We start from the raw sequence: 12,826 nt of genomic DNA, 5'->3' as shown, positions 1-12,826 counted from the left end.
CTCGTTCCGTATATGAGTTCTTTCGAATTTCTCGTATCGTTTTTCGTGGATTAGCATCTCGAGGTCCTTTGATGGGTATAAAGAAATCGTCTTGGAAGCAACCGCTGGAAATTTATGGCCACCAAACTTAAAAATTCTGCCTACCCTGCACCACCTAATCCACGGGATTTGGTGGGCTTTGGTGGGGTGGGGCAGGCTTTTCCGCTAGGCCAAGCTTTTATTTTAGTAGAGCCATTTTTTTACAAATTTCTATGATGTTATTGATCTACAAAATGATGAAGATGATAATTGAAGAAGTTTTAAGTTATATTTTGGATAATATTAGATTTGCTTTGGACAATGCTAGTTTTATTATTTTGTTTAAAAAAATATTTATAATTATATTTATTACACATTTATAATTATAAAGACGTTAATGTACATGAATTTAAAAGTTATAATTTTTTATGTTTTTAGAAATTATAAATTTATTGAAATTGTTGTGAAATTATATATATTGTTTAATATTGAATGGCTTATAAAAAACGGAGATCCCGCCAGCCTACCATTAGACGGACGGGGAAAAATTCAAGACCGTCTTACTAAGCGGGACGGAATTTTCCGTTTGCCACTCCTAATAGGAGAACGGATTGCTATATACACAAGGCGAGATTCTAACTCTTAATAATTGTTTAAGCGGACGAGTGAGATGATCACTTAACAACCTCAAATTAATTAAGACAAATACTAATTATTTTTAATATTTTAATATTAAAAGTTTTGAGAGTTAAATTTTAATTATAACTTTATAAAATATTTATAATAATTATTATTATATATATTATTTAATTTTTTAATATAATTTTATGTATTATCCTATACAAGGTATAGAAACATACACTAATAAAGATAAAAATTGATAATTTTATTTAGTTTAATATAATATTTTGTAGTTAGCATATTTGTTTATAAATTATATAAATTTTTAGGATTGATTAAAAAAAAAAATCTTAGCACTGATTTGGTTTGGCTTGTGTATCGGTACCCGAGAACCCTAACGTGTTTCCAATCTCCCATCTCCTTTTGCCAATTTGCCCCCTCGCAGCTCAGTTCTCTCTTGCTCCCTTTCGCAGCTGAGTCCTCACTCGCTCTCTTTCCCACTCAGACGCCTCCCTGCTTGCTGCATCATCTTCTACGCTGTCTTCCTGCAAGGTAAGCCGTGTGTTTCTTTTATTTTTTATTCTAAATAGAATATACTAATATATGATATATACTCTGCTGATATTTGTATTCGAATAAAAGCAAATATATTCTGATGGATCTTTTAGACAATGACCTCTTTCTGTGCATATATATTCTGATGGAGATTGTTATTATTATTATTATTATTCAAATGACGCATAGTTTTATGCAATAGATATGTTGGTTACTGCCTACTAGTGTTCAGTAATGTTTAATTATTTGTGCAGTTTATGCTTATGCATTTAAAATATTGTTCTTTATTGTTCTTTAAAATCCTGAGTTAATTGAAACTGCTTATATCATTGATACTCTGTTCCGCCTTGGGAACAAAGAATGAAATCTGCTCACGAACAAGGCACACATGTGCTACGTGAAAATTTGGATCCATCTTTAACATCAGAGCAGGAACAATTCCAGCTTTCTATATTTTTTTAAGATATAGCTTGATACAGGATGAATTGACGATGATGATTTACTTGCATTTATGCAATTTTTTTTTTTTGGATTTTGGAGTTTCTGAATAAATTTGAACATATGAATTCATGTTTCAAGATTTTTTTTCATTCCAGTATGAATGATGTAGGATTATTTTCTATTTTTTGGAAATCTCTCTCTCTCTCTCATATTTGTTGCATGTTTTTATTTATATAGCCTACATACATCCTTTGGATGCGGCCTTTTTCCGAACTCTACGTTAACGCGGATGTGTATGCACCAGGCTGTCTTTGTTATATAAATATAAAAATTCAATATATTACTTTATTATAATCCGCCTAATCCAGTTGAACCCCAGCCTTTCATGTCTGGTCCATTTTTAAGAACCCTGTTTTTGTCAAAATCTTGTTCAGTTGCTCCTTTTCACCTTTTTTTTGGAACAATATTTTGTTACTCTGATATCTTCCTGGTGTTAAATTGGCATCCTTGTAGCAGGTATTTGCTTGAAATCCATCAAAATGAAAGCATGGGGAATATTTCTTCTCCTTCTTTGCTTACAAGCCATCACTTATGCAGTGGTAAAAGCAGTTAATTTCTTGTTTTAAATAATCTTAAATCAGTTTTTGTATGAGATGTGACATATGGAAATTGATTCTGTTGTTTGACTGGAATTAGATTGGTGAATCTCAAACTTGCCCTGCTGAAAATGTCGGTAAATGTGACGATTCAGATTGGGAGGGTGAATTCTTTCCTGGCATTAACAAAATCAAATATGAGGTAGACATTTTATTTATTCCTGGTTTCTGTTTCTTGTTTCTTCTTTTATTTTCTGAACAAAAGTAGCTTTTTTTTTTCGTATTTATCATAGAGGTGAAATATTATTTATGAGAAAATGTCACTTGACTGATGAGTTTTGTTTCCTATGAAGCATGGGCACAACTATGAAATACGGATATGATATGATACTGAAACGTGGATACAACAATTTTAAAAATTGTAATATAGCAATATACAATATGGCTAGAGTATAAAAAGAGTGAAATATTGCTTTTATATTCGTATTAAGTAGTATAAATGCACTAAAATCCACTTTTCATATTGTTAATTGATTATTAATTATGATTATTATGGACTTTCTGTTTTTATGTATATTTAAGTTAGAAAAACTTAAACAAAATTTTATAAAATTTAATTAGAAGTATCTACATGAATCTGCAAAGCATCTTGTAGGATGCATATCGAATACGGATGCGGCAGCTACTTTGAGTCTCTGCTGCGCAGCTTGTTTCTTTATGTTAGTTTGGTTTGTCATAATTAATTAGCATGTGTTATTTGTTGATGCATATATTGATCTTTCAGGGTCCCTCTAGCAAGAATCCGCTTTCATTTAAATGGTATAACGCAGAAGAAGAAATTCTTGGGAAGAAAATGAAGGTTGGTTTATTATTTTCATTTATTCCAAGACTTGTGCAACATTTGTTTATATTTTTATTATTCGATTTGCTTATGGGTGTGATTCATTCTGTAAATGCAGGATTGGTTCAGATTTAGTGTTGCATTTTGGCACACTTTCCGTGGAACAGGTGCAGACCTGTTTGGTGCACCTACCAAATACTGGCCGTGGGAAGATGGTACCAATTCTTTGAAAATGGCTAAAAGAAGAAGTATGATAATCAATGACTCTTTCCAATTTGATACGTATAATGGTAGATTTGTATTTGGCATGAGATAATCTTCTGTCCGGTGATACAGTGCGAGCAAACTTTGAGTTTATAAACAAACTTGGAGTTGATTGGTGGTGCTTCCACGACCGTGATATAGCCCCTGATGGAGAAACTCTGGAGGTGAGTTTAAGTTCTAGACAGCAGTTATGTGTAATTAGTAGATTAATAGTGGCAATGAATTATGGGAGGCTATGTAATATAATATAATGTCCTCATCCATTTTGTGTAGCATTCGGATTTTCTCTTCTAGATTATGAAAAATTCTTCTCATATATTTAATTCAGAATTTCCTTTCTCATTTATACCTCCATGTCAAACTGAGCCTTAAAAGTCTGCTATCTGTATTATGAATTGCATGTGCTTTTTGAGCTAGGATTACACTTTTGTTTATCACAGGAAGCTAATGCAAACTTGGATGAAGTGGTTGCCCTTGCCAAAGAACTTCAGATGCAGGTAATTCTAGATGAATAGACAGGTCGGTATTTATTAAATTTGATATACATTATACATTATTTCAAGCATTCTAGCAGAATGAGCAAGGATTAATTTTTCATTCCATTTCTAATATCTAATCTGTGTAATTTGGAGCTAGGAAGAAATTAATTAATTGCTAATTATATCTTATGCTTTATGGTGCATATTCTGTTTTCATTGTGTTATCTTAGAATGAAAATTGATAATTCATTAAATTATGTGTCATTGTTGTTTGAAATTAAGATGATTTTAGAAGGATATCATTAAAAGACAAAACACAAACATGTTTTTTTCTTATTATGTTCCTAGTTCTAGTCAAATATGCAAAGTTTTTGTCATTGAATTAGTCCAAATAGGCCTACATTTTACAGTTTGGGTAAAGAACTACTGGCATGTAATAATTTCTTAATTTGTTTGACTTCAGAGTAAGAAAAAAGTTCTATGGGGAACTGCTCAATTGTTTATGCATCCTCGTTACATGCATGGTGCTGCTACTAGGTAGGCCATCAGACCCGTACATGATTTTCTCATTCTGATTGGATTCATGTCTCACAAAATCGACTGGTTTTACAGCTCTGAGTTAGGTGTATATGCATATGCTGCTGCACAAGTGAAGAAAGCCTTGGAGGTATATTCCCTATGTACACGTCAACAAAGCTCATCAAGTTTGAATTCTTGCCATTTCTTAATTCAAATGTGTTGCAGGTCACACATTATTTGGAGGGAGAAAATTATGTTTTCTGGGGTGGCCGTGAGGGTTATCAATCCCTATTGAACACGGACATGGAACGAGAACTTAATCATTTGGTTCGTAATCGTTTTATCTTTGATTTGAATGTTTGTTTAGATCACCTTTTTCTTTCCTGTATAAGTAAATGATTTATAAGAAATGACCTTTAAAATGAAGAAGTGTAAAGATAGTTGGGTAAAAAAGGTACCCTGGAGCATGAAGCCTTGTAGGAAACTTGATTATTTTTGCTTTACAATGGTGTTTGTTGCATATTTGCACCAAGAACATCACCAGTTTGGATAAATAATATATCAATGGTGTTTGGCTTTTAGCTATTTTCATCTGATATGCAGGCTAGGTTCTTTGAAGCTGCTGTTGCATACAAGAAGAAGATTGGATTCAATGGTAAGATGCTGAAATTCCTCGCAAGCATCATGATTTTCTGATTGTATTATGCAATTCATTTTTGGAAATTTGATTTCAGGGACACTGCTGATTGAACCCAAGCCACAAGAACCTACAAAACACCAGTGCGCTTCTTACTTGTCTATTCAGTCTGTAAACTTTACACATACATTACTCTTTATTCAAACTTCTTTTGTCCAGGTATGACTGGGATGCTGCAACCACCGCTAATTTCTTGCGCAAGTATGGACTTATAGGTAATATTTATATCTGGCTTCCAAAAGAACCCATGAACCACATGAAACTGGTGTCTTTCAACCACAAATTTGATCTTGACAAACAATACTAGTTTTTTCAAAATGTGCATTCTCATTAAAATAAGGAGCTTTAATGTTATTTCACTGTTTACTAATTTATTGGTTGCCTTTGCTCTAAATACTTCCCTGCAAGTACTCCACTTTCTCATTGAAGCTGGAAAGCATTTTGATATCCTTGTGAGAAACACACCCCGAAGGCCCTTTAAACTTTGGCACTAGAGTTACCTAATTCCAATGTTGGGATCAAGTTCCACACCTTGCTATTAGATACCGAATCCCACCATGCTCTGCAGCCTGCAGTCACACCTAGCTGTGTTGGCTGTGACCTTTCTCTAGCATGATTTCAGTTAATGCTTGGGTGCCAACTTTAATAACTCTGGAAAAGTTCAGAAAAAACTATTCATACACCAAACATTCTTGACACCTGTACTAATTAATTGTGTATTTAAATTATTTTTTAATTAACAAAATAAAGAGAACACGGGTTTGGTTGTTAAGAAAATACTGGTGTCAAAACAGTGTTTATTATAAATATAGAGTGTAGATGTAGCGGGATTGAAAGTTCATTAATCATTATAAAACTTTAAAATATTGTCAGTAATATCATTCATTCTAAACTTTTTATAATACATCATAACATATTTTCACAACTTTGCTCTTTAGGGGAATTCAAACTCAACATTGAGTGCAACCATGCCACCTTATCGGGACATAGGTGAGCCTTACTTTATATTGTGATTATGTTAGAGTTTGTTGTCTGTATTCTGACTTTTAAATTTATTAATTATTTTTATAAATGAAATTATGGGGTTGTTCATCGTTTTTTATTGCCTATATGTGGTAGTTGTCACCATGAACTTGAAACTGCAAGGATTAATGGACTATTGGGTAATATTGATGCAAACACTGGTGATCCTCAAGTTGGTATGTGTGAATTCATTTCTTTTATTTAAGAACAGCATATAAATATAAAAAGTTGTGTCTGCTGATAAAAAGCTGGAATGGACTCAAACCTTGTTACTGCAGGTTGGGACACAGATCAGTTTCTAGTGGATATTCAAGAAGCAACAATGATTATGCTCAGTGTGATTAAAAATGTATGCTAGTGCCTGCTCCTTAGCTTACATCATGAAATGTTGCTTTGTTGTAGAATTGTAATATCATTTGATTTATTTATTTTCATTTGTCAGGGTGGAATTGCACCAGGCGGATTCAACTTTGACGCCAAATTGTGAGTATTGCACCGTCTTTTCTGTTTCATATTATACTATACCATTGACAAGTAACTTTTTATGTGCGATGAATTTCGTCAATCTAACTGATGAATTCCAACATCTCATTATAGATCAATCTGATAAAATTTGGAATTATTTTGAACTGTCCTCTTAATATTTTATTTTTATGTATATTTTAATTTTAAAAATATATGACTACTAGTTTACATATCTATTATTGTCCGAATTTTCTACGATAATCTGATTTGATTAAACAATTATTCGACGGTGCAAGTCAATAAGACTTACTCCTGTAGTAAATGGATGCTTTCTCTCGGTCTCTCTTCTCTCTCTCTCTTCTCTCTCTCTCTCTCTCTCTCTCTCTATATATATATATATATATAAGGCATACTTTGCCCTTTGCACATAAGCTTACACTCAGAATTTTTTTTCTTTCACAAAAGCATTCAAGGGAATATGAGCAACTGGTCAACAATTGTATGCTAAAATCAATTTTGCATGTTCCACATTTCAATTTCGAAGTGCTATTTTGCGTGAGAGGGCACAATAAGTGATTTAAAGCGATTCTTAGGTCATCAACTGCTTAAGCTTTTAGCATAATTGATCTTTTGCATCTGTTAAATTAACTTGTTATAGACTAATTTTCTATAAATCTGATACTGTTATCATGTAACATATTTTCTCTTCTCAACTTTCCCACAATGTGATAGGCGGAGAGAGAGCACAGATGTTGATGACTTATTCATTGCCCACATCATCGGTATGGATACAATGGCCCGCGGCCTCAGGAATGCTGCTACGCTAATTGAGGTGATTCCATTTAACTTCCTTCTATATTTGGTTCTCTTATAATGCACAAAGTTGGAAAATCTATTTAAAAGCTTCCTTTTAATATCTCCTAAAAATCAAACTAAATACTTTTCGATATGGTGTCCTGAAGGACGGTACTCTAGCTGAGCTTGTTCGGAAGAGATACCAGAGTTTTGACACTGAAATCGGTGCTCAAATAGAGGTAATGCAATATAATATTCTTCCTCAATTTGGTCATATACTCTACTCAATGCTTTTGGTGGTAAACTAATTAACTGAATCCTTATTAAAGGCTGGTAAAGCTGACTTTGACTTTTTGGAGAAGAAAGCTAAGGAATGGGGAGAACCCAAGGTTGCTTCAGCCAAACAGGTAACTCCAAATCTACTCGTTGTATTACTTGCTAGCAAGTGTATCCGGCACGAGTAACAATGTTAGTTTTATCATCGTCTTCTTTTTTTTTATTTGCAGGAGCTAGCTGAGATGATTCTCCAGTCTGCGTTGTGAGAAAGTAGAAAGCATCGTGTGTGAATAAAATCAGTTAATTATGGAAAATAAAATCGTTAGCATCCTCCTCGGTTGGCAAGACCTGCTAGCTTCCGCAGGAGACGACTGACGAGACGTTACGTTAACGAATTTATGTGAATCCTAGTCGGCTTGTCCTAGACTCCTAGTAATAATTAAGTCAACTAGGTAGCTGTTTTATTTTATATCTTTTAAATATCATCTATTGTGCATATATAAGGAGGACAACCATTTATGTGTCCAATTCTCACAGCTCTCTTCCTTCCGCAACTGTCATCTTATATTTTTTGGTGTCTAACTGTCATTTTATATAATAAATTAAATTAAATTATTATGATATATTATGTTTTGTTATTAAGACTTGATCCTAATTTTCGTATTTATTATATTTGAACAATTTTTTCATTTGTTACGTATTGTTTAGGCATCGAATGCAAAAGAGACGATCAAGGTGACTATTAGTCCATTCTAAAATGCATTATCAATATTAGAGATTAACTATTAAATCAAAGTATGTGTTTTTTTTATACGAGGTTTATACACATTTTTTAAATTGAAATTTAATTACTAAAATAATCAGATTTTTTAAAAGCAGCATAATCAAAATAGTCTTGAATATAAAAATTGGCGACTCTGTTTTATTCTGTTTTTGTTAATTCTATAGATTAAATTATGATGAGTGATGGTTAATAAATATAAATATAAATATAATTTAATTCTATGTTAAATATATATTGTTTCGAGCGTTATTTGAAACAGATGAATTTGGGTTTAAATGTGAGGTCCAAACTTATCCGACGTCTTCTGGTATTGAGGTGCCGCTGTTCGATTTCTTTGTGATGAGGTAAGAGGTGGTACTTGAAAGTGACCCTAATACTTAAGTTAGTAAGGGTTTTAGGCAGACTTTTAGTAAATTGGGTTCGAATTATACCTAACGGTGTCAATGTATTTATAAGTGTAGATGTAGAGTTAATAATCATCTTTTAAAGTCGTTCTACCTTTGATGGTGGATAGTCGTTCCCTTTTGTTTAAGAAGATTGTTAAGATATCTTTTTTAAATGAATGAAAGATTGTAGGAATTGGTTACTTTTTCAGATGAGTAATGCCGAATCTGACGTCGATACGACCGACTAGAATATTGTCCGTAGAATATATATATATATATATATATATATATATATATATATATATATATATATATATATATGTTTATAGGTACTTTTACAAAGTGATTTGAATTTAGTGTCAAATTATAAATTCTTTTGAGTATTAGATTTTGAATGATCATTTATATGGTTTAGAAACTTTTGGATGTCTATTAGGTTGCATTTATTTTTTGGGACTGAAAGATTGAAATTGAATATTGTATTTGATGACTAGATAATTAAATTAAAATTTTAGTCTTGAAAGACAAAATTTCAATTCATTTAATACCTCTAAAAAAGAACACAAGAAATTGAAATTTTTGAGAATATAGTAATTTTTTAATAATATTTTTTTTTTCAAAAAACTGAGACTAAGTTCTAAGGAGTAGAGTGTATCATTTGTGACTTTGTGGGGAGAGAGGTGAAGCCGAGTTCTCAAAACCTGAGTCTGACTCTAATGATAGTGATGACTCAAGTGGAGCATTGTAAAACAAAGACAAGAACGATAAAAACATAACAACTCCTATGCATTGTAAAACAAAGACAAGAACGATAAAAACATAACAACTCCTATGTCATCTCCGACATAGCCATCAACAACATGAGTTATTTACAACACCATTCCTTAGCACATGAGAATGATTGCTCCACACAGTGACCAATCCCTGTTGTCTTGCACTGAAAGATGTCATCATTTTTGCGTAGCCAAATAATCCATATAACTGAGAAGAATCCAACTAGCCAATACTTGCGCATCTCTTTTCTCATTGGTATGGATCTCCAACTCTCAAAATGCTCTTTCAACGTATCAGGGACAATCCATGTCTGTTCAAACGCCGAGATCAAAGCACACCACACCTGCCAAGAGTACTCACATATAATAAATAAATGTATATTTTCAACATCTTTCTTGCACAGCATGCACATCACATCATTCTATTGTAGGATTCCCAGTCTACTTAGTCGGTCCTTTATGTTGACCTGGCCTACCAATACAAACTACGTGCACAGCTCCACTCAAGGGGGAACTAGACCTTTCCATATCTCCTTTGTGAACCTGAATCTCAGAAGCTCCTCATCCAAAATCTCTTCCTGCAAAACCTGCACAAATGAATTAGTAGAATAAACGCCTTCCTTATCAAATTTTCAGACCACTCTGTCTTGCACATCCGCTATCAGTCTTACAGATTGCAAGATATTAAGCAGTTAGTTTAGTGTATCTATCTCCCATTGTCTCAATTCTCTTCTCCACTGTAAGTGCCACACCCACACTATCCCATCCCAAAACCCACAATCCCCAATTACTGATCCTCTTTGGTTTGAAATTAAGAAGAGTCTCGGAAAGGAGTCTTTCAACTCTCCCAGTTGCAACCATGTATCCTCCCAAAATCTAGTGGATCTTCCATCTCCTACTTCCATAGACAAGCCATCAATCATCTTTTACTTGACATGCTGCTCCCTTATTTGCACTTGACATATGTCTTTCCACGGTCCCCCCTCTTCGGTAATGTCTGAGTTGACAACAAGTGATTTGGGTCCAAGTTATTGCAGGAGCATACAACCTTCTTCCATAGAGGACAATCCTCCTTAGAGAATCGCCACCACCATTTAAACAGTAGAGCCGAATTATGGACCACCGCATCACCCACCCCCAATCCTCCTAGCTTCTTCGGTGTCTGTACCAGCTCCCACTTCACAAGGGCCATGCCAGGTCGACCATCATCCTTCTCCCATAAGAACCTCCTTTGCTTTTCACAAGCTGAGCTTCTCTTCCACCTTTTCTATAACCGGTTTTCAAGTTTTTACAATCGCGGATTTGCTCCTAGGCTGATGCCAAGGTACCTTACCGGTAGAGCTGCCTCTTGACAACCCAGTAGCTGGCACATCCGATTAACCCACTCCTGACTGCAGTTCACTGGGATCAATTTAGACTTCTCAAAGTTAATGCTCAACCCATACATCATTTCAAAGCACCTCAAAAACCTCTTATAGTTTCTCAGTGTCTCCTCCTCCGGTGGGCAGAATAGTATAATGTCATCAGCAAATTGTAAGTGTGATAACTCTATATTATCCCTACCAACTAAGAGAGGAGATATCCAACCATTTCTAACAGCCTCTCCGATCATCCTGTTGAGCACATCCACCACCAGAACAAACAAGAACGGCGACAATGGGTCGCCTTGACGTAGTCCCCTCTCCATTTTGAACGGTTTCGATGGTGAACTATTAACCAAAATAGAGATAGAAGCCGAAGTAATACACTCCCTAACCCACGCCCTCCATTTCCTTCCGAAGCCCATCTTCTCCAGCACAGTATCAACAAAGCACCATTTGACTTAGTCATATGCTTTTTGAAGTCCAGTTTAATAATCGATGATCCCTTCTTCTTCGATTTCAACCATTGTACGGTTTCACATGCAATTAAAGCTCCACCGTGTATCTTTCTCCCCTTCACAAAGGCACTCTGTGATTCTCCGACTAAGCCTGGTATAACCTTCATCATTCGTCGTGTCATCAATTTAGAGATAATCTTATAGACACACCCTACCATACTGATAGGTCTAAGATCTTTTATCTCCTTAGCACCCACGAATTTAAGAGCCAACGCTACCCATGTGACATTAGCATTTGCTGGTAGTCGTGCTGTCTCAAAGAACTCCATAACAGCTGCCGTGAATTCCGTTCCTATCTCGTTTCAACACTTTTTTTTTTTTTATAAAATTCATGTTGTATCCATCACTCCTTGTAGTCTTAGAAGATTCACAATCCCATACTGCCTCCTTCACTTCCTCTACTGATGGTAGCGCCTCTAAGGTTTCAGCTTCCTCCCTCTCCAACCGGTTCACTAATCCGTCCATTAACAAAGATATTTAAATAATTTTTTTTGTTTCAATTTCTATATTTATCTTAAACTAAATAAGATATATACATTTCACATCAAATATAATACAAAAATTTAATTTCTATTTTTAAATTTGTCTCCGTTTCTGTCATTCTCTCTTCCAAATGTAGTCTTAGATTTTAAATTTTTTAATTGGGAGTGTTTAATCTAATTTTAGTTTGTTAAATTTTTTGGCAAGTGACCACTAAAGTGTGGCTGCTAGCAAGATGGCACCAGAGAGTGCTCAGCAAAGGTGGCCGACGAAGGACAGCTGATGGGGAGAGGTAAGGTTGTGATGCTGGTGGTGATGAGTGATACGAGGAAGAAGAGGGGTAAAAAGAGAGCGTCACTATAAGGATAAAAAAGAAACTAAAAAAAGGTTGAAATTAGTTACCAAAACTCCAAAAGTTAGTTTTCTAGTTGGACTCAATTTATACACTTTGGTGTTGAGGAAATGTGAGAATGAATCATGTTACGTGCTGGTTGTCAATGAAGGAGGATCTTAAACACCACCGGAAAATGATGCAACATTCTGCATCCAAAATCCTATTGGGGTGTTTCTTCATCTATATGTTACTTAGGGTATGTAGCAATTTGCGGAGCTCAATCTAGTGTATACAAGGGCAATGTGGTAACAACAAAATAGTCAAGTGGCGTATAAATGTTGCCAATTGCGTTTTGACAATTAGGCAAGTGATCTAAATAAAGAAAATATAGATTTCACAACACACTTCAACAAAGCCAGGGAATAAATCTGTGGAAATCAGAAAAAAATTTATGCTTAAAGTTAAGAAAGTCTCATCAGTAAACCCGCATGAGATTCGTTTCTAAAGAACACAAACCCTCCTCAGACACATCAGGTAATGTTAAAAACAAGAAAATGGAGAGAATGGAATTTTTAAAATTAAAAATAAAAAAAGAGAATC

The 12,826-nt window shown here is 34.3% G+C and overlaps 1 protein-coding gene across 2 annotated transcripts; it reads left to right on the top strand.

The window, feature by feature from the left end:
• The first annotated feature begins 937 nt into the window (after positions 1–937).
• LOC112790564 (xylose isomerase) lies at positions 938–8,232 on the top strand. Of its 2 annotated transcripts, none has more exons than XM_025833018.3 (21): positions 938–1,191; positions 2,149–2,234; positions 2,332–2,433; positions 3,016–3,090; positions 3,191–3,320; positions 3,409–3,500; positions 3,777–3,833; positions 4,279–4,352; positions 4,428–4,482; positions 4,560–4,661; positions 4,938–4,989; positions 5,069–5,114; positions 5,191–5,246; positions 5,970–6,021; positions 6,151–6,230; positions 6,333–6,403; positions 6,497–6,537; positions 7,252–7,351; positions 7,482–7,553; positions 7,644–7,721; positions 7,821–8,232. In XM_025833018.3, the coding sequence occupies exons 2-21, from the start codon at positions 2,175–2,177 to the stop codon at positions 7,854–7,856; spliced, it is 1,431 nt and encodes a 476-aa protein (XP_025688803.1). In that variant the 5' UTR covers positions 938–1,191; positions 2,149–2,174; the 3' UTR covers positions 7,857–8,232. The 2 variants fall into 2 exon arrangements, with proteins under 2 accessions (XP_025688803.1, XP_025688802.1); XM_025833017.3 differs by having other exon boundaries at positions 950–1,191; positions 2,152–2,234.
• The last annotated feature ends 4,594 nt before the right edge of the window (positions 8,233–12,826 follow it).

This window comes from Arachis hypogaea, chromosome 3 (genome assembly GCF_003086295.3).
Source record: "Arachis hypogaea cultivar Tifrunner chromosome 3, arahy.Tifrunner.gnm2.J5K5, whole genome shotgun sequence".
In the NCBI taxonomy this organism is placed as follows: Eukaryota; Viridiplantae; Streptophyta; class Magnoliopsida; order Fabales; family Fabaceae; genus Arachis; species Arachis hypogaea.
This window is presented reverse-complemented; position numbering and strand designations above follow the sequence as displayed.

Excerpts from the sequence above, each read along its gene's own strand:
- LOC112790564 (XM_025833018.3), top strand. The coding sequence starts at position 2,175 with ATGAAAGCATGGGGAATATTTCTTCTCCTTCTTTGCTTACAAGCCATC. Across the intron at positions 2,235-2,331 it reads AAGCCATCACTTATGCAGTG|ATTGGTGAATCTCAAACTTG; the intron begins GTAAAAGCAGTT and ends GACTGGAATTAG. Across the intron at positions 4,483-4,559 it reads AAGTGAAGAAAGCCTTGGAG|GTCACACATTATTTGGAGGG; the intron begins GTATATTCCCTA and ends AATGTGTTGCAG.